At 44.8% G+C, this 26,435-nt stretch overlaps 1 protein-coding gene across 1 annotated transcript in view; it reads right to left on the minus strand.

The window, feature by feature from the left end:
• The window catches only part of akap6 (A kinase (PRKA) anchor protein 6), a gene marked incomplete at its 5' end in the record, with an annotated part of 160,286 nt that overhangs the window by 18,645 nt on the left and 115,206 nt on the right, over positions 1 to 26,435 (minus strand). Inside the window, 2 exons of the mRNA XM_079286827.1 lie at positions 15,019 to 15,252; positions 23,527 to 23,673. Of these exons, the coding sequence (XP_079142953.1) occupies positions 15,019 to 15,252; positions 23,527 to 23,673 (381 nt within the window). The remainder of the gene's footprint in view (positions 1 to 15,018; positions 15,253 to 23,526; positions 23,674 to 26,435) is intronic.

Below are 26,435 nucleotides of genomic sequence, written 5' to 3' on the forward strand. Positions count from 1 at the left end.
TCACTATATGCTGATGAGTTTCCACACCCAAAGGTCAGTGTGTGTGTGTGTGTTTGCATGTTTACTCATGCAGGCGTGTGCACATGTGTGTGTGTGTGTGTGTGTGTGTGTGCAAACATATGCGTGCATTAGCGAGTGTGTGACGGCCTTACTCCTCTGCAGCGAGGACCCAACACGTCCAGGCCCACAAAACTATTCATGCTAATCCCGCCCGCTCGCTGAAAAGCACTTCCTTTACATTTTCTTTACATTTTTCCAATAAATATTAAACACTATTACAATGAAATGGGATTCTCTAACTCCCTCTCTTTACCCCCCCCCCCGCCCCCACACACACACACTAACTCGTCTGTCTTTCATCTCCTCGCTCTCGCTCGCTTCAGTTTAGCATATTTACGGCTCGCCTGTTGTCTAAACAGGAGATGAGGATGCAGAATACAGCAGACGGGATCAAGAGGACCACGAGGTCCCGGCGCAGCGTTTGTGAGGGTTGCGGATACATTTGTTACGTTTAAAAGGAGAGGAGTGCTTCGACGACGACAACAAAACGACTCGGTGACACTCGCTCTGCAGCCGAATAGCTGCAGCAGGAAGATTAATTAAACCGGATCGACAATAATTCAGCGTGTTCAGACGGTCATAACTCTAAAATCTGCTCCACAAAGTCGGCTTCAACAACAGGATGTCGGCCTGACAAATATCTGTACCATAAATATGAGCTGAAGTCAGGTGTTGGAAACGTTTGTAGGATGTGATTTCAGATGGAAGGACAGGCTTTAATATATAATCCTAATAGCTGCGACTCAGAGTGTATTTTACACGAGTTGCTTCCAACATAACTAAATTAATTTTTAATTGGGCTTTGAGCTCTTCCAAAACACTTCTAATGAACAGCAGGATTGTGATTGGATGCTTATTTTTCTCCCTCAGTTTGGAGAAATATTTAACCAATTGGAGATCTCTGTGGGCGGGATTAACTCTCCCTGTGTCCAGAGCGAGAACCATAAGGTGCCTTCCAAATCGCTTTATTTTTCTTTTCACTTTTACTTCATACAGCAGCTTCCCCTCACTAATGTTGGGGTCTGACCATATGGCTGCCGCATGTGCTGTGAACAAAGAGAATCAGGCCTTCCCTTTTGCAAGCAAAGGTTTCATCCTGATTGTGGTTTGATGAGAGCAAACCTCCTCTGAAGGAATTTCACACTAGGGTGTGAATTCCCCCCCCCCCCCCCCAAAAAAACTATGGTTCCTGAAGTCACCTGAATGCACCGCTGCAATCTCATTGGCCGAGAGCCAAGACAGCACCAGGACCCCTGTGGTTCAACCACTGTTCTACAAAACGGCCTGCAGCTCACACCTCATTGCTTTTTCCCTTCGACCACAGTCGAGCTGGGGAGCACACAAACGCTCTCTTCAGCATGGACCTCAGTCCTGGCTCCAGAAGATCCAGCTCTCCCCCTCCAGCATCACGCTGCCGACGCAGCCACGAGGATAAGGACGAACCTCCTCTCTCCGCCGATGATTTCCGGGAGGAACGAAACGACGTTACCTCACCCGACGTTAACCCACAGGCCTCATCAATTCCTCCGGCAGGAAGACAAGGACGAACCCCCTTCGTCAGCCGATGATTACCGGGGGGTACGAACGACGTACCCCACCGACGTTAACCCACAGGCCTCCCCTCTGCAGCGAGGAAGCCTGCATCCGCGCCAGCTCCGTGTGATATTCTCTCCTCATTAAATCAGCTCTGTGAGTGAAATGTGGAATCATAACTGCCGGCAGTTCTACCGACAGCGGCACTTTGTATACGATACGGCCAGCGCTCTCCATTCTCACTACACTAGTAGGTGCTTAGTGTTGGGATCTAAGAGGGGCGTGTTTGGGTTATCAACATATCCTCCAACAACGGCTCGTATGATATCCTACAAAGAGTTACTCCTCATTCTTTCTGCATTTGTCCTACAAAAGTCCAGCAACACGTGTAGATTTCTGCTCGGTACATGAATACAGTCTTTTCAAAATAAAGTTCCGCCTTCACAGGAAACTCAGACAGGTTTCGGAAAAAAAAGATCATCTTGTGGCGGAAATAAGCACAGACACATCCACCCGTCTTGTGATTCAGCGATCTTTATACTTTCTCGTTCATGATAGTTTTTTTAGAGATATCTACAGATTACGGCATATTCTTTTTCGTAGGTAGAGCTACGAACGCTGGATGAGAACAGCCTGAGTAGAACATCCTGGTATTTTAGTCTTGGGACATACAAGATCTTTGTGGCATGCTAAACAGTGTAATAGTAGTAGTAGTAGCAGCAGCAGTAGTAGTCGTAGTAGCAGCAGTAGCAGTAGTAGTAGTAGGGTTAGCAGTAGTAGCAGTAGTAGTAGCAGTAGTAGTAGTAGTAGCAGCAGTAGCAGTAGTAGTAGCAGCAGCAGCAGTAGTAGTAGTAGGGTTAGCAGTAGTAGCAGTAGTAGTAGTAGTAGCAGTAGCAACAGCAGTAGTAGTAGTAGTAGTAGTAGCAGCAGTAGTAGTATAAGTAGTAGTAGCAGCAGTAGTAGCAGTAGTAGTAGCAGTAGTAGTAGCAGTAGCAGTAGTCGTAGCAGCAGTAGTAGTAGAAGTAGTAGCAGCAGTAGCAGCAGCAGCAGTAGTAGTAGTAGTATAAACATGCAATACATGAGAAAACAGAGTGAAGGGGCCTCTGTTTGAGATTTTAGTGTCGGTATTTTCATTTTCATTTACCTCAATGTGTTTTTCCTGTTTTTTCTCTTTAAGAAGTAGTTTCAGTAGAAATGACCAGACACTGATAAATATCATTTTGTTATCATCATTATCGTTGTCATGATGTCAGTTTGGTCAGCTTCAGAAAGCAAAATTCTTTTCCCTGAGTTTATTTCCAGACGGAGGAGAAAGAGAGAATCCTAAGTCTCTATTGTTTCTGGACTGCTGGTTTTTATGCACTGATCCCTCCCTCTCTCGCTCTCCCTCTCTCTCTCTCTCCCTCTCCCGCTCTCTCTTTGGCGGGTCGAGCCTGGCTGGATCCATATTGACTCAGAGGGCTCTACAGACACAGTAGGACAAATATTTGCTCAAAAGCTTTTCTTTCAAAATACATGGAAAGCCGTGGAGTGGCTGCAGAGAAAGAGATGGAGGATGTGGCGGGAGGGGGTGAGATGGAGAGAAAAAGCCAGAAAACAAGTGATATAGGTCGACGGAGAGGAAGAGGAGGGGCAGTGTGAAGAGAGAAATGGAAGATTAAAGTGAGTTCCAAAGAAACAGGGAGATAAAAGGGGGAGACCAACAGAAAGACACTAAGAGACAACACGCAAGAGAGACGAGAAATTAAAAACGTGAAATCACAGCGTGAAAACTTTTTAATATGCTGATCAAGAAAAATTCTCCATTTAAAATTGTATTGGTTAATGCTAAAAAAAAGGGACAAATGTGTCCAGTATGGTGGCCTCAGCATCGTGTCTCTTGGTGCTCTGTTCACTTCTTTGACCTGTGACCTCCAGCAACATGATGCTGGATATGAAGCGGTCGGTTTAGGGCGTGTAAACGTTTGACGCCAGGAGGGGGATGACCTTTCAGACCTTTAGGTCGGTTTATTTGGTCCAGACAAAGGAAACAGGTGGTGTGCTTTATGCTACTGGGTTAGCCTTCGTGCTAACGTTACTGCCAGTACACGATCGGTCCCTGCTGCTGGATCCATTCTGAAGACCCCTACTCTGCCTCTGATTGGCTACTGGCTGCTAAGCGCTAACGTTAGCCTAGCTATGACGCTAACCGGCGCTTGGAAACGAGACAGGCCCGGGTGGAGCGACTCAGCTCACGTTTTTGATTCCAGTCGTCTGAAAGAAGGTTAACCGGTTCGAAATTCGTCACGACTTTTTGAGGTGAGACATCGACTGTGTCGATTTTGAATGTCGGCCGTCTGATGCTACAAAGCTCACGATGGATGGATGGTCGAACAAATTGAGGGTTTTTTGATTGCCGCTTAACAAGAACCAAAGAAACTCAGAGAACCCAAAGGAGAACCCGTTTCTCTCAGAAGCTAATGTTGCTTCTGTCTTCTGTGTCCGTCGTCTCTCACGTTCAAGGTCGACCAGCAGGAGACACAAGAAGTGACCTCTTTATCTACCGGTTTGTTCTCTCTCTCTCTCTCTCGCTCTCTCTCTCTTCATGCATTTCTCCGTCTGTCACTCAACATCCTCTTTCAGGAAAGGGTGACCGACACGGGATAAACAAAGAGAAGAGGATCTGCTCTTCTCTTTCTTTTAATTCCCCCCTTCACTTTCTCTCTCTCTCTCTCTCCTCCTCCTCTCCCACTCTCAAGCTTGATCTCTCTTTCTCTCTCCCACTATCTCTCTCACTCTTAAATCTCCCTCTCCTAAACACAAAATCCTCTTAACTCTCCTCCACCTCCTCATCTCCACAATCTAATTACCGAGACCTGCCGTGAAGAGAGGGATGGAGGGAGGGATGGAGAGAGGGAAGGCAGGCAGGGGGGAGGAGGAGAGGATAGAGGAGAGTGGAGGTTGTTAGTGTGGTGGCTATCTCAGTGTTTTTAAACAGTAAAGCTCTCTGAAAGGAGAGAGAGACACCGTTTCAGCGCCAGAACTTAGTTAATCATCACATTTCAAATGTTAAGTCAAATGTTAAAATACAAATAACTCATGTATCCGATCAATGAATATCAGACCAGATATTCAATAACAGCGTTTATTCTATATTTAGTGCAGAAAAGTACTGAAGCTTGTTACGCAGCTGAGAGGGATGGAAAAGATGAATATTTACGTTCGATCACGAGATAACCTCCGTTCTGATTTGGTGCGATATAAAACTGACTTGACTTCTGAGTTATTATTTTGAGTTGGTGAAAGTAACCACAGGAGTGTTAACACAACAGTGGAAACACATGTCTGCTATCATTAACATCAACACAATAAATCCAACTAAAATAAAAACGAGTTTCTGGTTTTACATCCAAATGAAAATACACAAAAGTAGGAAAACGTAACCACACACACCCTCTGCACAACTCTTCTCTATTAATATATATTTGACACTTTAATAACATACTTGAATTAATTTATTTACCATATTTTATTGTAAATGTTCATATTGTTTTACTGCCACCCACCCATCACTGGGCCAGATTCCTCGTATGTGTATTTGGTGGAAGGGTGTAGCAATAACCGAAAAAAGGAAGTATTTTTCCAATTTTGCAGTGGATGTGAATGCCGTGGTTGATCCGTGAAATATGTTTTGCTTTCGTTAACACTGCGAAGTCTCCGCTCCCTGAGTGCTCTTCTAGCTCATATCAGAGTCCGATCTGCAACCATTGTGGTAAACATATTTTGCAACTATTTTCATTTACACTAAAGTTAAGAATGACCCCAACGCCTTAAAAACTCATGGATCCGTTCCTAGAACTGGACTTCCTGGATCCTAATTCACCGGCTCACCTGCAGCAGAAACAACATGCCACAACTAATGCAGCCTTTTGAAAGCTGTTTTTACACAATTCTGTTCAAAGTTAAAGAGAGGCAAGGACGAAAAAGTGAGGCACTAAAATTAAGAAATAAAGGAAGACAGGAGCAAGGACGAAGACGAAGACGGAGGAAACAGTGCGACAGAAAAAGAAAAACAACTCAAAGGGACGAGAAGGAAAGAGGACAAGGACACAGTGTAACGTGAGGAGAGAGAAATAAAGAGAGAGGGAGAGGGAGGGGGAGGGAGGGAGAATTTAGGCTGCTTGCTCGGTGACCCAGTGGATATTTCAATCAATTACCATTAATTAGAAATCTCTGATTAATTCTATTTGTTGATTAAGTCAATTAAAAGCACAAGCACTTGTTATCGCACAACGAGCCTAATGAATTCCTGTCGACAATTTGTTCCCACACAAATATTCCCTCTGCAGCCGCTAATACCGCCTACAGCTCACCAAACTTTGTCGTTTGCATACTCTCCCCCATCTCTCCCTCCTTCCTCTCTCTCCTCGTCTGACATTTTGTGTCTTCTTTTCCTCCACTCCTCTTCTCCGCTCTCAATCCTTCACTTGCTATCTCACGGTAACTTCTTAATTTCTTCTTCACTTCTTTGTTCCAGTTGCTTCTATCTGTCCAGCCGAATAGTATAAAAACAAATAAAAATGTAGAAGTTGCAGGAGAACCGCAGTTCTGCCTCTGGAGGTTTGTTCAAGAGCACCTTGTCATTGAGCAGGATGAGTGGTCAGAAATCACTTCCTTCAGGGTTTGGAAGCATAAATCTTTCACTCGCAACCTTGTCCTCTAACCTCAAGGCTAGGGATTCCCAAACTGGGGTCCAGGGGCCTCAAGGGGTCCTCGCACTGTAAACAGGGTGGTGCACCAAATCTGCAGCCTCCCTCCACAACATTTTAAGTCTGGTTTTTGGAGTGAAACTCAGGGTGCCAGAAAACTTAGACAGAAGTTTATTTTGAAAACTTAGACAGAAGTTTATTTTGAAAACTTAGACAGAAGTTTATTTTGAAAACTTAGACAGAAGTTTATTTTGAAAACTTAGACAGAAGTTTATTTTGAAAACTTAGACAGAAGTTTATTTTGAAAACTTAGACAGAAGTTTATTTTGAAAATACTGAATCAATTTAACAAGCGGGAATGGACACGTGTTGCTGGACTTTTGTAGGAAACCATACAAAAAAATGAGGAGTAACTTAAGAATACCGTTTAATGGTACTACTGAACCACATAAAAGTATTCTGTGTGTATCTTGGATGTATTTATAAGATATCAAAGCTTTAAAGGATCCAGACTGGTGTTTTCATGCTCTTCAGTGGCCGTCTTTAATAACCAGCAGAATTTTTTTGATGACGTGTTTTGTATAATATTTTAGGACTTTTAGCTCCTCTGTCTCCACCGACCCACAATGCATTTGTTTCCCGCTCTACGGTTGTTGACATCACATATAAACGGTGTCTGAAAGTCAGCGGGATTCATTAAGGGCTTTTAGAGCGATTCACTGAAAATGGAAGCAGTAAAGTGAGACGTACCGCTCCCACTCACTTCACCGCCGTGTTTGTGACATTTACAAGGGAAACCTGGCAACCCGGCGCATTAACATATGAAGTCAGTACTCGGGCAAAGTGAGAGCTCGACTCCAGAGTGAGACATTTATGTTTCCACTTCTGGATTTCTCCAGAGTGACTCGTGACGAGGTCAGAGGTCACACGGTCGTCTTGTACTGCTCCTTTAAGATGTAGTACAGTAAAAAGTACAATATTTGTTCGAAGTAGTGGAGGAGAAGTACCTCCAGTTTCTACTTAAGTGCAGTAAAGAGTAAATATACACCATTGCCCAAAGCATGATGGGAGTTGTGGTGCCCAAAACTCAATCATAGTTCAAAAGGAAATAAAAACATCACATAAAAGATTGTGAGCTGAGAAACGTTGTAACTCTTCAGTTCAGTTGTTCGATTCGAGGAAGACGTGCGATGGTCAAAATTAATAACTGATGACATCATCGGGTCTTATTCATTATTAAGTTATTCGCTGAAGTCCCTTTTTGCCCGTTTTAAGGTCTTGGGGATGAAAGCTTCCCTCTTAAAGTATTCAGCAGCGGTAAACAAACGGAGGTAATATGTTGTGAAAACATTTACTCTCCTCAGTAACACGCTATCAATAAAACCAATTCTGTCCGTCTGCATTTCTCTGAGCATCCGTCTTTCCCAATGTCTCCATCTTTCACCTGGTTCAGTCTCTCCGTCTTTGTGCTGCTGTTCCAGCTCTTTATCTTCTCCTCCGTCTCTATTTGTCTCTCTCTCCTCTGACTCGTGTCTCCAGAGCTTCACCATCTCACTTATCACGACTGAAATGAACGCTCAAACGGTCAAACATCTGGATAGAAAAACACGTGTTGGCCTTTCATCTCCTCGTCTTCTGTGCAGAAGCTCTGAGACTCTTTCAGTTTGTCTTCACGTTAGCAGAGATAAGAACTCGTGTGAAAACCACGTATCTTCAATATTGTTGATTGAGATGTTTTCAGGTAAAATTAAGGATTGCACTTTCCTTTAGTGGTTAATACAAGTTATCCTACTTCTTCAGCAAAATCAAATACTAGATTACCTGAAAAAAATATATTTATATCTATTTATTTCATCATGAGTGCTCAGCTTTATAACTTAACATGCTTTCTTGTCCCAAAACCTAATGGATTTTTATTTTGAAATAGTTTTTTTCCAAGCAGGTTTGGAGGACTTAACAGGTGAAAGTATCCAAATATATATATATATTAGTGCTGGGCAAGTTAACAATAATTAACGAACGGCGACAATTATTTTATCGCGCATAGTGTTGTGGAAGATGTCGGTCTGAGGCAAATGATTACAGGAAACTAAGCAAAGCTCAGTGATTCAGATAATGTTTTCTTCACAGAAGTGGAGTATAATATAAATATAAATAAGATGTGGAGGTCATGACAGAGTTCACATCGAGTGAAACTGAAACATCCTCAAGTTCTATGAAATGACAGTAAATGACCGTGAATGTCTCGACTTCTCTCTGTTCATCCCTCTTTCCTCACCAGCTTCTTCTCCTCTATCGCCATCATTCTCTCCATCGTTTGTTTCTTTCTGCATTTTCAGCAGATTAAATAACTTTCTCTTTCTCCCGTCTGTCTTCTTCTTCTTCTTCTTCTCTCTCTTTATTTTCTCAGGACTTTCTTCTCCGTTTCTACTCAGTGTTTTTTGATTCTCTCTCTCAGTCTCCGCTCCTTTAAGCAGATGAAAGGAGCCGAGTGTTTTCTTCTCTTCCCGAGCAGATGAAGATGAAAGTCGCCATCGTGTTTGTTGGCGCCGTTACCTCGGCAACGTCTCACCTGGTTGCTTTGCCTTCAACCCCTAACGAGCAACTCTTAACGAGAAAACACCTCTTCAAAACACAGACGGACGCACACACACACAGCCTGTGTTCTTGGCAGGGAATCGGTGGATCTTTAATCCTCATCATGCAGCAGGTATCGATATCAGAGCCTCGCTGTCACCTTATATTAGCTGCCTGAGAGAAGCTCATACACTGGGGGGGGGGGGGGGGTAGTTTGTGGACTATGGTGCGTATAGAAGTCACTCACACAAACATGAAGGGAAAACCGCTGTTGAGCAATAAGCTACACAAATAGATCTAAAAAGAAATCAGGCCCCGGTTTTTAAATTGTTTTGAATTCGGATCTGGACACTGGTAATTTTGGCCAAGACGAATATTTTAAATCATCATAACAATGAGTGAAAGGAGGTGAAACCTGGACCGAAATCTCACTGTGCAACGTATCCTCAGGAAAAGGTACTCATTCTTCCTGCGTTGTCCTTCGAAAGTTCAGCAACGCGTATTAACGTCAGCTCAAACTACTTAGTTAGGTTTAGACAACAACACTACTTAGTTAGGTTCAGACAACAACACTACTTAGTTAGGTTTAGACAACAACACTACTTAGTTAGGTTTAGACAACAACACTACTTAGTTAGGTTTAGACAACAAAAGTACTTAGTTAGGTTTAGACAACAACACTACTTAGTTAGGTTTAGATAACTAAACTACTTAGTTAGGTTTAGACAACAACACTACTTAGTTAGGTTTAGACAACGACACTACTTAGTTAGGTTTAGATAACTAAACTACTTAGTCAGGTTTAGAGAACTAAACGACTTAGTTAGGTTTAGATAACTAAACTACTTAGTCAGGTTTAGAGAACTAAACTACTTAGTTAGGTTACGGTAAAGATGGTGGTTTGGGTTAAATAACTACATTGGTCCCGTCACTGAAGTACGGAAGTTACGAGTTAAATAAATCAACATTGACTTCTTGTTTCACACACGAGGAAAGAACAGCGTATCCCGGCTGAAAGATCGCTGTTTATTGGACACAGCTCCTTCCTCTGCCCTGTGTGTTTTTATGTGTATAAACAAAATCATTTCTTTCTTTTTTTCTACATATAGTTATGAATGCTGGATGAGACCAGCCTGCGCTGTGAGCCTCATCATGTGACGGCATTTTTTAGAGCTTTGGAAACCAAAACCAGTTGTGCAACTCACTGAAAACAGCATGACAGAAGACAGTGTGAGCGCCCAAAGACATTTAGGCATGTCAATATTAATGTTAAATATTAATTAAACACTCTTTTTCATACTGGCTGTACAGATTTCCCTTCGTGGAGCAGCTTCACTGTGAGGCATCGAGCCTCCTCGATTCTGTGCATAAATAAATTACAAAGCAGCCAATTAAAGTGTGCATCTTTGTCCTGGCAGTCGTGTGCAGGTTTACTGCCAGTGTTTCGTCCCGGCAACAAACCGACATGCGACTGCCATGAAATGTCGGGGCTTGATTAACCCGCTCGGGGGCCCCGGGGCAAAACTGAACTGTGTGCCGTACTGAGACTGAAACTGTAAAAAAATATATATTTATGTTTAGATGAAGTTATTTTGAGGGTTGATGGAGCAGCTACGATGTTAGCATAGCCTAGCACTGATCGATGCAAACTCTACATGGAGGTAAGCCCCGCCTCCTCTCAAGCGCGTCTGGCGTGAGTAATGCAAATAAACAGAAATATTCCTGCAGTCAAACTACGTCATGTGAGGATGAAATTTTCTTGCTGTTTTGGTGTAAAACCCAAAATAAGAGTGAAGAGAGGAGCGCGGGAGGTCAGACAAGAGAGGCAGGGAGGACGACGAGGATAGAGGAGGAGGAGGAGGAGGAAGGGGAGGAGTAAAAAGAGACGGAGAGGAAGAATAACGACACTCACACTGATGTCTACAATGTGTGTGTGTGTGTGTGTGTGTGTGTGTGTGTGTGTGTGAGAGAGAGACTTTAAACATGAACGCTGGAGTTCACAGAAGACAAAGAGTTTTTCACTTAACGATTTCCTGATCAATATGAAACTACGACACTGTTTATTAATCAAATATCATTTATCTATTTGTAGATCACCACATTGTTATAACAGAAACGTAAAGATTGGATTATTATATATAATTTGATCACAATGTGATCAATATTTGAGCTTTTTTTCATTCGTTTTGGGGTTTCTGTTTTTAATAAAATATGCGTAAAAATAATGAATATAAAGATGTTTTCTTTATATTCAATATATATACTATATATATACTCAACTTGATTTTGTTATTTTATGATAATTGCATGTTATTATTATTATTATTGTTATGTTACTCTGCTCATTCGATGAAGTGAGAAGAAAACAGTTTCATTTTCTGTCTCCATTTCTGAACTCAGAGAGCAGGTGAGTGTGTGTGTGTGTGTGTGTGTGTGTGTGTGTGTGTGTGTGTGTGTGTGTGAGTGTGTGTGTAGGTGAGTGTGTGTGTGTGTGTGTGTGTGTGTCAGTCTATTAATTCTCGGTGTGTCCGGCCCCCAGAGCTTCTCCACGACAATAGAGAGTCATCGGAGGCCCGCGGCCTGATGGAGGAATGTCTGGCTGACGCCGTATCTTAAAGGAGCACTAATTAAATTAAGAGACGGGTTACAGACGGACAGGAGGAGGAGGAGGAGGAGGAGGAGGAAGAGGAGGAGAAGGAGGAAGAGGAGGAAGAGGAGGAGAAGGAGGAAGAGGAGGAGAAGGAAGAGGAGGAGGAGAAGGAAGAGGAGGAGGAGGAGGAGGAAGAAGAGGAGGAGGAGGAGGAGAAGGAGGAGGAGGAGGAGGAGGAGGAGGAGGAGAAGGAAGAGGAGGAGGAGGAGAAGGAAGAGGAGGAGGAGAAGGAAGAGGAGAAGAAGGAGAAGGAAGAGGAGGAGGAGGAGGAGAAGGAAGAGGAGGAGGAGAAGGAAGAAGAGGAGGAGGAGGAAGAGGAGGAGAAGGAGGAGGAGGAAGAGGAGGAGAAGCAGAAGGAAGAGGAGGAGGAAGAGGAGGAGAAGGAAGAGGAGGAGGAGGAGGAAGAGGAGGAGGAGGAGGAGGAAGAGGAGGAGGAGGAGGAGAATGAAGAGGAGGAGGAGAATGAAGAGGAGGAGGAGGAGGAGGAGGAGAAGGAAGAGGAGGAGGAGAAGGAAGAGGAGGAGGAGGAGGAGGAGGAGAAGGAAGAGGAGGAGGAGGAGGAGGAGGAGAAGGAAACTCTTGTTCCTGCTCATCAGCAGCTGGTTCATCTTCTCACCTGGCTGCAGTGATGTAGAGGTGCTGCAGGACGCTGTGACATCACTGATGGGTGTGGTTACAGGTGACCACGAGTCGTGTTTTCATTCATGTACTTTTATGCTTTTCTGAAAAGTTTGATGGAAACAGCAACATTTTGATAAAACTTCCTCAATTGAGCAAAACTAGACTTTTGCTTTGTTTGTTTACGGGTTTTAAACTCTAGTTCTTCTTCTTCTTCTTCTTCTTCTGTTTACCTGCAGATTACAGCCGTGCAAAGCCGATAGCGCCACCTTCTGACCAAACTAACGCAGGCTGGTCTCATCCAGCGTTCGTAGCTTTACCCACGAAAAACAATGTGTCGTAATACGTAGATATCCCACAAAACCAATTGGGATGTAATCCACATAATCATGAACCAGGAAGTATAACGCCTGGTTCAGCTCACACTCGATGGCTGGACAACGTCGATATCCTGACTGACTCTTTGACGACACACCGGTTCATCCGACATCAAACGACATCAAACGACATCAAACGACATCAAACGACACAGCATCGATCAAGACTGACTCGTGTTTCAGACAGCGGATGTTAAACGTTTACGTCACCCACATTGTGAGAAAACAAACAAACAAGAAAGAAATGATGAATATAAATCATGAATCAAAGTTCATACTTTTGATTTTTCTCCATGTGATATGTGTTTGTGTACGCGAGTATGTTTTAGTGAGTGCTGGTCTGGAGGCAGCATTTTGAAATGTGTTATTATGTTTTTAGATATATGTGTGTGTGTGTGTGTGTGTGTGCGTGTGTGTGTGTGTGTGTGTGTGTGCTCCTTCGACCTCTTCTGACCCCCGCTGCTTTCTCATTCTCAGCCGTACAGTAATAAGCTGAAGTCAGCGCAGAAATCGAACCCATTTACGAGTTCAAACGCCAAAAACAGACAAATGATCGCTAAAATGGAGCCGACGTCTTTTAAAATGGAACTCATTCCCTCCATCTCTCTGTGTCTCTCTCTCTCTCTCTCTCTCTCTCTCTCTCCATACAAATGTCTGCTATCAATATTTCCAATCTTCATTTCTCCAGAAGCTCAGGGCCTCTCTCTGCCAGAAATCAATGGCTTCCCACTGAGAGCTGTGACAAGGATCAAAAGTGAGAGCGGCTCGGCTCACTTTCTTCAGATAAAGTCTCGTTTCTATACAGTTTCATCATTTAGGCAGCCTGTGTGTGTGTGTGTGTGTGTGTGTGTGTGTGTGTGTGTGTGTGTGTGTGTGTGTGTGTGTGTGTGTGTGTGTGTTTCTATCAATAATTACCAAATTACAACTCGACTCTGCCATAAATTGTTCTCTGCTGTTTGTGACATCTCGTATAAATATCAACAAACATGTTGATTTCACAGACAGATTTTGTGGTTGTTGTTGCTCAAGGTTTCATTCATATTTTTTGTTCCTGATCAAACATCTTAATAACATGAATGGGAGATAAACAGTCCCCTGAATAAATGTGACAAAAGTCTTTTAAGTTTCCAGCAGGAGCCTAAAATTCATTTTCAAGGAACTTTCACTGAGTGTTGATTCTGTCGCCCCCTGTGGACTAAAGCGGTAGTGTCTCTGAGCACCAGAGTCCCTTTAGAAAACCTCTCATGTTACTGCAGCAGGGTCTGACAGTCAGTCCCTCACAGTCTCAATCTCTAGTTTCAAGTCTTCTTCAGTACAGCAAGATGTTCATTTAGTACATTATGGTCCATTTAGAGTCAAACTGACTATAAAGCAGGGGATGCTTTAGGGGCGGGGCTACACAGTGATTGACAGGTCCAGATACGCCGTCTCTACGTCACTCCTCCTCAGTCCATATGTGGTCACTTCCTATTCACTGTCTGCAAGAAAAACAACACGGTGATGGCCATAATCCAAGATGGCGACGGCAAAATCGAGCGTACTCAAGGCTTCAAATCCAACGGCGCTGTTATCCTTCATGCTTCAAACTGCTTTTACGGAAATAATTGATTTTCCCACTTTTTAAAAAATCCCCACAGCCCTCTTAAAAAATGTCCCTGCTTTCCAAAAGTGTGACTCTAATCATCAAACATATTTAAAACAACACTAAAGGACACACACTCTTCATTCTACGACTAAACTTTAGAGGTTTAGAGACATTAGAGATCGAACAAAAGATGTTGATCAGATGAATCCTCACATCAAAAAGAAATGTTTTCTACAGTCATCTTCATATTCTGATGCATTCACTTATCTCTGCGTCTGTGTGCGTATGTTTGCATGTGTCACTTCTTTGCATATTTATGTGTGTGTTTGTGCACAAAAACATACATGAATTAATGCACTTCTGTCTCCATTTATATTTCAGCGTGTGTGTGTGTGTGTGTGTGTGTTCCTGGTTGTCAGTCACACGGCAGGGCTAGGCTAATCAGCGCAGCTAGCTGTTCGCTGTGTGATGCAGGCTGATTAATATCCTGTTAGCGTCCCGTGGCTTTTAAGGCTAACTGCTGTTTCCTCTATTCATCCATCGCTTCACAACAGCACTGCCTTCATCTGGCCTCATTAAGACGATGCATCACTATACTTAGCATCAACGCACACACACACACACACACACAGCCAACGTGTTTGTCTCTCAAAGCTTGATGCTGATTGGCCAAAGCTTTGTCACATATTTGAAAGTTGAAGAAAAGTTACGTGACACTGTACATGAATAAACACTCGAATTATTCGGCAGACAGTATGACAGTATGACAAGAAATAAAGTGTGTTTGAACATAAAAGCACATTCTCGTAGAAACCCAAAATACAACCATGAGCCTGAGAATGAGCACGGTGTGTCCCCTTTAACCAAAGCTCAACCATGTCGGCAGACCGTCAGAGAGACATTCCAACAAGAAGCCACAGCTGCCGGTACCTTGAAGCTGTGGAGCTGCTCCGAGGCGTCTTTGTCTCGTCCCAGGCAGGAGTTGAAGATGAGGAGCTCCGTGTCTCGCAGCCACGCCTTCAGCTCTTTGATGCGAGCCTCCAGCTGCTCCAGCAGCGAGTTGGTCAGCGGCGAGAGGGCCGAGCGGGGGTTCTCCGCGGCGACGCCTGAGCCGAGCGAGGAGTCCGCGGTCGAGCCGGGCCCCGAATGGTCCGAGAGGATTTTCTGACGGACGACAGAAGAGAGTTAAAGAGTGAGGAATCATCGTTGTGTCAATGTCCCATCATGCAACTCAATCGAGACGCGATCATTCATCACTGCACTTGGAGAGGCACGGATCAATAACAGGGAAGGCATGCAGTCATTCCTGAAGTGCTGCAGGATCGTGTGAAGTAACAATCACCATGTTGTTGTTCACGTTCGTTGACCTTGTTTATGGTTTTTCTTTCAGTGCTGCTCCATATGAAGTCTTGTTCTCCGATTATTAATATTAACACCAGTAGTGGAAGAAGTATCTCTGGCGTTTACTGCACTAAAAGTACCGATAAAGTTTCCAGAACATGTATAACGATAAAAAAACACAATATAACATGTCATAGAAGAGTAAAAACGTGTTATCCCACGAGCATGTTTCTCCTCCACGACATGTTGAACTCAACGTGTCGTCACGCAACGATATCTGAGGAAAAGTTGCTTTTTCCAGCAACGCGTCAATTTCCGCTCGTTACATGAATACAAAATACATTTCCCAACAAACGTCTCTTCACAGGAAACTACTTGCTTAGATTACGAGAGCAATCCATGTTTTGTTCCTTTACAGTTTATGTGTGAACTTCACAATAGTTGTGCAGAACAAAATAAGCATGAATAAGAAAAGGAAAGACTTCTGTTTTGCTGCAGTCGCGGCTGCTTCCTCCTCATGGAGGCGGTAGAATTATAAAATGCAGAGTGTAACTTTACAACAGCTGCTAGCATCGACAACTAGGCCAGCAGCGCTTGTAGTCCGTTATCCGTGATATAACGAATCCCTGGTGGACCCGGCTGTTAGTTGTCTTCCGGAAAAGGATCACGTGATCGGGGCGTGACGAATCAGGGAAGGACACGTCGAGACGGCCGAGACCCGATCAAGTAGCGAGCGCGGGGGTCTACGTCATTGTTTCCAAACCTATCCGGCCTCAGGAGCGTTTTTTAAACTAAACCTCCAGAGTCGAGTGGACGCTCAGTGTAAACGTGAACATATGCCTTTTAAAAACCCAGTCGTGTGGATGTCTGGTGAACACAGAGCTGCTGCTGAACGAGCCCGCATGGGTCCCGGCTGCTCATTTGCATTTGTATGCTTTTGTACAAAAGGCTTTGAGTCGTCGGTGTGGCAGAGACTCTCCCTCCTGAGTGGAAACACTGCTTTAGCCGAACTCTGGCAGGTACAAAAACGATGATGAGGGCCGATTAAAGGACCCCCTGACCGGGGAAATGAGCAGTCGCAGTGTGTTCAGAGGAGACAACGCGATTACGAGTCTGTTTGTTAGAGAGAAACAGACACGAGGACGTGTCGATCCTCAGATATAATCAGGAGATATAAAGACAAAAACATGACGTCTTCTCTGAAGTCACGTCGTTGAAGTGATTTTGTTGAACTGAAAACAGATGAATTGGAACTAAAGAGACCCGTCTGAACCCGTCTGAACCCGTCTGAACCCCTCTGAACCCCTCTGAACCCCTCTGAACCCCTCTGAACCCGTCTGAACCCCTCTGAACCCCTCTGAACCCCTCTGAACCCCTCTGAACCCGTCTGAACCCCTCTGAACCCCTCTGAACCCCTCTGAACCCGTCTGAACCCCTCTGAACCCCTCTGAACCCGTCTGAACCCGTCTGAACCCCTCTGAACCCGTCTGAACCCCTCTGAACCCCTCTGAACCCGTCTGAACCCGTCTGAACCCGTCTGAACCCGTCTGAACCCCTCTGAACCCCTCTGAACCCGTCTGAACCCCTCTGAACCCCTCTGAACCCGTCTGAACCCCTCTGAACCCGTCTGAACCCGTCTGAACCCGTCTGAACCCGTCTGAATCCCTCTGAACCCGTCTGAACCCCTCTGAACCCGTCTGAACGCCTCTGAACCCATCTGAACCCCTCTGAACCCGTCTGAACCCCTCTGAACCCGTCTGAACCCCTCTGAACCCCTCTGAACCCCTCTGAACCCGTCTGAACCCGTCTGAACCCCTCTGAACCCGTCTGAACCCGTCTGAACCCGTCTGAACCCCTCTGAACCCGTCTGAACCCGTCTGAACCCGTCTGAACCCCTCTGAACCCCTCTGAACCCGTCTGAACCCGTCTGAACCCGTCTGAACCCGTCTGAACCCCGAGACGCTTCGGGTCGCTTTCTCTCTGTGGTCTTGATTTTCACTAGAAAATCAAAGTCCTGCTCCTCTATGAAACAGAACCATCGTGACTGGAAGCAGAGAGAACTGGAACATGTCCATGTTAACAGTGCGGTAAAGGCTTTGATGAGTGTTTTATGTACTGATCACTTTTAATTTCTCATGAAATCAGCATCCGCTGACTTTAAACAACCATCAGCTTTAATGCAGATAGATTCTCTTTGCAAGGCTACACGTTGTGTATCTAAGAGCAGCACTGCGAGGTGGATCATCATGAGATGACAAAGAAGAGAAAGAGGGACGGTGAATAGAGCCAGAGAAGAAACTAAATGAAGAACAAGAACAAAGGAGAATTCTGGGGCAAATAGAGAAAATGTGGGAATGCAAATGGAGCAAATGAAACAGATCCAGTGGGAGAGACTGAAAATGAGAAAAGAAAATTCACAAATAAGAGAGATAAAGAGCGGAGGAGAGCGAAGGAAACAGAGAGATGTTGTTTTCCCTGCAGGTTGAACTGGTGAGCGACTCCTGCCTTTCACAGGGCTGATGGGAAAAAAACATTTTAAATGTTCATTTACCTGCAGCTGAAATAGAAACAAAGCACCTCTGTTTGTTCCTCCTGTTTCTGTTACTCGCTTTCAGTTCTTCTTTTTGGCAATTTCATCAACTGGAGGAAGTCTTTCTGTGTTGATATACTGCAACATATATGTATGATTTATCATTTTAATCCATCTATCCATCTATCTATCCGTCTGTCTGTCCATCCGTCCGTCTATCTGTCCATCCGCCTGTTGGTCTGTCTGTCTCTCTGTCTGTGAGTCCGTCCGTTCGTGAGTCTGTCTGTCTGTGTCTCTGTCTGTCTCTCTGTCTGTCTGTGAGTCTGTCTGTCTGTCTGTGTCTGTGTCTCTCTGTCTGTCTGTCTGTCTGTCTGTCTCTCTCTGTGTCTCTGTCTGTCTCTCTGTCTGTCTGTCTGTCTGTCTCTCTGTGTCTCTGTCTGTCTCTCTGTCTGTCTGTGTCTCTGTCTCTCTGTCTGTCTGTCTGTCTGTCTCTCTCTGTGTCTCTGTCTGTCTGTCTGTCTCTCTGTCTGTCTCTCTGTCTGTCTCTCTGTCTGTCTGTCTGTCTGTCTGTCTCTCTGTGTCTCTGTCTGTCTGTCTGTCTCCTCACATAGTTTGACCTTGAAGCACTGCGAAAAATGACAAGCTGCTGCCAAAATCCACAACAGAAAAGATTAAAGTTAATTTACAACCTCTTTATTTTCTTCCGTGTGTGTGTGTGTGTGTGTGTGTGTGTGTGTGTGTCATAAATTCTTCATAAGGCCAGGACAGTTGAGAGGCGAGGCACAGGACATCAATTCCAGTTAATTCCCAATTTGTGTCAGAGCAGCAGATGCCGACGCCAGCACTGATAGGCCCGTTAATATGCTACTCAGACGCCATGTTGGAAGGGGGGGGGGAGGGGGGAGGGAAGCGAAGACGAATAGAGCGAGAGAAAGAGAGACAAACGGAGGTGAGACCTTTGATATATCGGGAACATTTTGGCAAGAAAAACAAAATCACCTTCAAAATTCAGATAAGAAAGAGAGGGATGAGAGGTGAAAAGAGAGAAAGGAGGAAGAACGAATGAGGGGGGAGGACACGGGAGGAAGAGTGACAGAGGATGATGGAGAGGTCTGGGGAGGTGAAGAAAGAGTGGGAGGACAAAGAAAGTGTGGCTGCAACAAACAAAAATGTCCATCATTCTGTTTTTTCTTCGTATTGATTATTTTCTCTATAAAATGTCAGAAAATAATGAAAAATGCGGTTTAAAATGATCCTGCAGCCTAAAGTTCAGGTTTATTTTATTTGACCAACGGTTAAAGATATTTAATTTGCTTTTCACAAAGAAACACATCAAGCCCCAACAGCAGAGGAGCTAATGTTTGACACTGTTTAAGTTCTTATTGTTGTAGATCAACTGATCAAAGAAAGGAATAAAGATGGACAGAGGGGAGAAGAGAAATAAATAAAGGAGTAGGAAGGAGGTGTTGATACTTTAAAGAAACATGAGCTACTCTGTCCTGCTAAATATTAACAATGTAGAGTATGCAACATATTGTTTAAATACATACTATAAGGTGTAAACCACAGCTAAAAGACAGAGAGAGACAGGGAGAGAGAGAGAGAGAGAGAGAGAGAGAGAGAGAGAGAGAGAGAGAGAGGTTTGAGGTTTTGAGGTCTGTATCCTTCCTGCTTCGTGAGCCCTCCTCTGTCCTTGCTCCTCATGTGAGACCTGGCAGAGCTGGAGAGCTGCTCCTTGTCAGAGAGGTAGTCCTCCACTCTGACTTTTCTCACGTTCTTACTCCTCCTCAGAAACTCCTTGATCTCCTCCACGCTGTAGCCTCCAGAGCCCCGAGAGCTGCCAGCACCGTGTGTAGAGGGCTCACTGTTTACAGCAGAGTTCTCCTCCTGACTGGACTCAGAGTCCTCCCAACCGGACTCAGGGTCCTCTTCCGGCCTGGACTCGCACTCGGCTGCTCCTCCACTTTCTGTCGTTGCCACTTTCTTGGCCTGTGAGCTTCCTCTGTCTCCTCTCTGTTTCCTCTTCAGCTGAGGGGCCTTGAGCTGCTCCTCGTCTGCTTCCATGTCCACCTCCCTACCTGCCTCCACCTGTCCTCCAGTACTCTCCCTCACCTGCTGGACCTCACTTGCCCCGTCCTTCCTCACCTCTTGTCCCCCCCTTGTCCTCTCTTCTCTCACCTCTTGTACCCCACCCGTCACCTCCGCCCTCACCACCTGTACCCCACCCGTCTCCTGCACCCTCACCTCCTGTACCCCACCCGTCACCTCCACTCTCACCACCTGTACCCCACCCGTCTCCTCCACTCTCACCACCTGTACCCCACCCGTCTCCTGCACCCTCACCACCTGAACCCCACCCGTCACCTCCACTCTCACCACCTGTACCCCACCCGTCTCCTCCACTCTCACCACCTGAGCCCCACCCGTCTCCTCCACCCTCACCTCCTGTACCCCACCCGTCTCCTGCACCCTCACCTCCTGTACCCCACCCGTCTCCTCCACTCTCACCACCTGAGCCCCACCCGTCTCCTCCACCCTCACCTCCTGTGCTCCGCTTGCTCCCTGGTTAGCTCCGTCAGGCGCATGCTAGCGTTTAGCACGCCGACAGCACCTGCTGCCCGCCTGCAATCCTCTCAAAAAGACCCAAAAAACAGATAAAAGTACACAAAAAAAACCCACACACCCCACTACACTATCATACCCAACATTAGCCAGTGAAGAAAAATGTCGAAAAGTCGTTAATTATCGCTCTCAAAACCCGCTCCTGCAGCTCCGCACACCTCCTTCCACTCAGAGAGAGAGAGAGAGAGAGAGAGAGAGAGAGAGAGAGAGAGAGAGACAGGGAGACAGACAGACAGACAGACACAGAGAGAGAGAGATAGAGAGAGACAGAGAGAGACAGACAGACAGAGAGAGACACAGAGCGAGAGAGAGAGAGACAGAGAGCGAGAGAGAGAGAGACAGAGAGAGACAGACAGACAGACAGACAGACAGAGAGAGACACAGAGCGAGAGAGCGAGAGAGAGGGAGAGAGACAGACTGACAGAGAGAGACGGAGAGAGAGAGAGACAGAGAGAGAGACAGACAGACAGAGAGAGACACAGAGCGAGAGAGAGAGAGAGACGGAGAGAGACAGACAGACAGAGAGACGGAGACTCATCTGTTGCTGTTGTTTAATTTCTAAAACTGAATCTGTTTCAGAGGTTGATACATATGTAATTACAAACACAGACTTCCAATAACTTTGAACTTGTGTGTGAGACGATAATGTGTGTGTGTCATCATTAGGGACTACAAGCAGACGACACACACACACACACACAGATGGCTCTGTGTGTGTGTGTGTGTGTGTGTGTGTACACGGCCGCTCAGTCGACAGAAGACGGTTTGATTCATCGGAGGAACAAAGTCACATCGTCACATTTGAGCCTCCTGACGAGCCGCCAGCCAGCTGTCACCGTCACCACAGACCTGGATTTAATCACCACGCCCCGGTGAAGACGAACAACTGCTGCCGACGTGCCCGCCAGCAAGGCACACAAACCTCAGAATGTTACAGATAGAAGAGTCGCAGGTGGGAGTTACTTCAGGTGTTCACGTAGCAAAAGTCCATTTACAGTCAAACAGACCATAAAGCAGGGGATGCTCTAGGGCGGGGCTACACGTGATTGACAGGTCTCTACCACAGAGAGACCTGTGTGGGAGTTGTCTGTGTTTTCGTCTTTACAACTTCAACGCTTTCACTTTGTGTTTTCACTTCACCAACGTTAAATGCAACAAAGATGTCCGATAGTGTCCTGTTGCTTCACCCTCTCCTGTCACTTCAGGTTGTAAAAAAAGAAGATGGCAATGGCGAAGGGCAAAAACCAAGATGGCGACAGTCAAAAACCAAGATGGCGACAGTCAAAAACCAAGATGGCGACAGTCAAAAACCAAGATGGCGACAGTCAAAAACCAAGATGGCGACAGTCAAAAACCAAGATGGCGACAGTCAAAAACCAAGATGGCGACAGTCAAAAACCAAGATGGCGACAGTTAAAAACCAAGATGGCGACAGTTAAAAACCAAGATGGCGACAGTCAAAAACCAAGATGGCGACAGTCAAAAACCAAGATGGCGACAGTTAAAAACCAAGATGGCGACAGTCAAAAACCAAGATGGCGACAGTCAAAAACCAAGATGGCGACAGTTAAAAACCAAGATGGCGACAGTTAAAAACCAAGATGGCGACAGTTAAAAACCAAGATGGCGACAGTCAAAAACCAAGATGGCGACAGTCAAAAACCAAGATGGCGACAGTTAAAAACCAAGATGGCGACAGTTAAAAACCAAGATGGCGACAGTCAAAAACCAAGATGGCGACAGTCAAAAACCAAGATGGCGACAGTCAAAAACCAAGATGGCGACAGTCAAAAACCAAGATGGCGACAGTCAAAAACCAAGATGGCGACAGTCAAAAACCAAGATGGCGACCGTCAAAAACCAAGATGGCGACAGTCAAAAACCAAGATGGCGACAGTCAAAAACCAAGATGGCGACAGTCAAAAAGCAAGTACCAAGATAGCGACATAAAACAAAGTCCTTTGCACCTCATGCTATATTTTAGAATTTTCAGAACATCAGCTGTAGAGTGAAGTCTTAAAGATTACGACTTTAGGTGTAAGTTGTTTATCGTTCCCGGTTGCTAGTGTCTGCGTTGTGTTTGTACGTGTTTTACGTATTCATGCACTCAAACGCTGTCGACTATCACACGACTTCAGCTGTGTTGTAGAAACGATGTGGCCTCCAAACAGTGCCGGAGGACGTCGTCAGTCTTCACAGTGCAGAGCTGCTTCAAACAGATTGGAAAATCAAACAGCTGTTTGTGTGTTTGTCTCTCAGTCAATCTGAACCTGTGCAGACGCTTCTCTGCGTTTTCATTTCCCGATGACTTTCTCCTGTGATGACGGCTTGAAGGAAACTTTCTCCACAAGGTTACCCTGCCTCGATCTCAGACTTGATTATCAGCTGGTGTCTCTCATCGAGCGACTGATCTTTGGCTTTATGACAGGAAGCCGCCGTCTTAAAAGAGGCAGCATTGTTAGTGCTGATGCTTTTCCAAATTAAAACCACATTTCCCAGCTGCACCAACGCGTCCTCGCCTTCACAAGAAAAATGCATTTGAAGTGATTCATCCATTTGCCTTTCACTCGTCCATCAACAGCCTCACAAACCAGGAGGAGGTTTGGAGGCGGTCTATAAAGCTGGGACTCTCTATGTGTGACTGTGTCCTTCACATATCTCGAGAACCGTCTATCCGATCTACTTCACACTTGGCGGAAGTATTGCTCGGGAACTTAGGACGTGCAGTGTCGAAGTTGGTGCAATTCGGACCACCAAATCCGGGGCCAACAAACAGAAAGACTGATTTCGTTTTTTTTGTGATCAGCCCTCCCGGCGAGCCTATGGCGTGTGTCGGCGGTGCTTATTTTTTTGGCTCGACTGATTTAAACATGGCGACCGGGGTCACAAAGTTTCTCATTTTACGGCTGAACAGGAAACTAAAATATGTTTCAGAAAAGATTTACCTCCAGCTGTCTCCACGTGTGTGTCAGGTTGTGCACGTTGCGGTGGAAGTTGCCGGGCAGCTCGGTGCCACTCCTCTTCAGGGACTCGGCTCGGCCCAGCAGGCTGGTCTTCCTGCTCTCCATCGTCATCAGCTCAGCGTGGCTGCTCTGCAGGACGGAGGACAGACAGCCATCACACAGATGGACAGACTTTACAACTGGTGACATTTTGAAACATAACCCCAATACCTTCATTGAAATTCACCCCAAACCCTGACGTTTAACCGTCAACACATCATAAAACAACCTCCTCAACGACAACGAGGGATTGTAATCATCTGTAAACTCAAATCTCATATTCATGGACTACTTTATTGTCTTCATACAAGAACTGTAAAGAAACAAGTCAAGTCTTAAATGTATTGTAAAGAAACAAAGGTTTAATATCCTGCAAAATATTTACTCAAATGTGGATTTTTAAGACCTCCTGTTTCTAAAGCATCTAAAAAGGAATTGGCTTTTTTTGTAAAACCCTCAGACATGATATCAGAGAACCATTTGTGACCCGTCTGACGCTCCTCAAGTGTAAACTAAGCTTAACCCTTCCTGACTGGAGGGTGGAGTTCCTCTTTTAAAGAACGTATTCTTGTGGATTCACTGGCGAGCTGACAGGAAACGTGTGGATAGAAGAAAGGGAGGAGAAAAGAGCTCGATCGGACTCTCAAGATTACAGAACCTTTGTTCCCCGTATTTAGGACAAACTGGCCTTATTAGCTCGTCATTTAAGTTGGACAAAGTCAACATAATACAGACACACAGATCTCAACCAGCTTTGGAAAAAAAAAATAAAACTTGAGAGAATTATTTCTTATTTTACTTTAAGTATCAAATGGTTTTCCTGAACAACAATTAAAATTAATTAGCATATTCCCAAAGATGTTTTATAGCGAACGTAATGTATTTTAATCCGTAAATCATGGAATTATTCAGTCAATATTTTCTTTATTTTCTTTTTAATTTTCCACCCAAAGCAACAAAGCAACAAAGCATGATTAAGATTGTTATGGGTGTGTTTATGCACAGAAACATATTCCGAGCAGTTCCTTATGTTTCCTCCAAATCTGACAAAAAGAGAGATATGTTGGAGGAGTTATGGTGGAGTTCAGCTCTCTGATATGACTCTCGTCCTCCACAGAAGAGGAAGCTCCTGGAGTCTGCAGGTCCTTTAACTGGTCTTTCAAAACACACACAAGCGGAGCAGATCTGTTTTCTTTATATTGTTGTTTGCGGCTCATCTCGTGATGAAATGTTTGAGGCATTCGTAGCAGTTCTTCAGCACGTCTCAGTCGCTGCTTTGACCGCTTTAAAAGGGTAAAACTGTGGCAGCTGCACAGACGAGCGGGAATCAAACGCAGCAGCAGCGCTCGGCGGCAGACTGCACGAGTCTCGTTCTGGAGACGTTTTTAAAGAAGCGCTCCATTTTGTATCAGTGAATATCTTCTGGTTTGTGCTTTTGTTTGAGCGCTGCGGTCGGGGAGCCGAGACGTTGCACGCTTCTCTATTTATATCATGTGTTCTTGTTCCACATAGTTTATTGATATTTATTGAGCTTACTGTACGTAATGAACTGATGCATTCTTATTAGATATGTATGAGGACTTCATCAACTAAACACAACCAGGATTTTTACCAGATTCAAGTAAAAGGAACGTGATTTTGTTTCCTTACACATTGAATACTGGAAGAAAGAGAAATGATTCCCTGCTGTTCTCTCTTCTTCTGTTTCCCTTCACAAGAAGCTTCCATTGGGTTTTGGATAATTGCAGAAAACAAACTTTTATGACACCGAGACGTTTTGTGATGTTGTTTGAAGTGTAAAGTAAAACGCTAACGTTAGTCTATATGGAATTCCACCACGGTCACATGACTTCACGTCTCCTCCACTAAGCTGAAGGAGGACTCGTGTTCTAGTGAGGATGTTTAGTCGTCTCATTTACACTCTTTTTAAGACACCTCTGGAACTTTTGTTTCATATCTGGACTGAGGAGGAGTGACGTAGAGACGCCGTATACATCTCTGGCAGAGACCTGTCAATCACTGTGTAGCCCCGCCCTAAAGCATCCCCTGCTTTATGGTCTGTGTGACTCTAAATGGACCATAATGTACTAAATGAACATCATGCTGTATTGAAGAAGACTTGAAACTAGAGATTGAGACCATAAACTCATGTTTACAATGTTTACTGAGGTAATAAATCAAGAGAGAAGTAGAGTCATTTTCTCATAGACTTCTATACAACCAGAGGAGTCGCCCCCTGGTGGACAGCAGAGAGAATGCAGGTTTGAAGACACTTTCGCATCGGCGTCACTCAGCAGAACAGGAGGTTGCCGCCTGGTTTAACGTAACAATGTTATAAATTGTAGGTAATTCCCTCACGCAAAGTCTGCTGAAATGTGGATTTACGGAGAGTGTTCATAAAAGGGTCAAAATGTCTGCGAGAGAGCGCTCACAAACTTTGAGGGGACGCGCCTCAAAGTCCGTGAGGGTGGAGATCGAGATTGGGCGATTGACTTCAAAGATGAGGTAACAAGAAATACAAATAAAGTGACTCATTGACAGGTTTTAGGACTTCATTCGTTGTATTTCCAAATCCAGCGGATGCTCTCTGATGCTACACGTCCTTCTCTTTTCATTCCTTCAAACTGTCCTTGTTGCTTGATTTCTCTCAATTCTGTCCGTCTTTAATCTTTCACTCTGAACTCATTTCGTCACATCCTTTGTTTGCTCTCTCCTTTTCCTTTCTTCTCTTCTCGTTCATCCCTTCATCATCCTGCCCTCTCTCCTCTTTCACATCCTCCTTTTTGCTTCCCCCTATTTTGCTAAACAACTTGTTTGTGTCCGCTTAAAATATTTCAATTCAACTTTTCACA

This window comes from Melanostigma gelatinosum (assembly GCF_949748355.1).
Source record: "Melanostigma gelatinosum genome assembly, chromosome: 16".
Lineage (NCBI taxonomy): Eukaryota > Metazoa > Chordata > Actinopteri > Perciformes > Zoarcidae > Melanostigma > Melanostigma gelatinosum.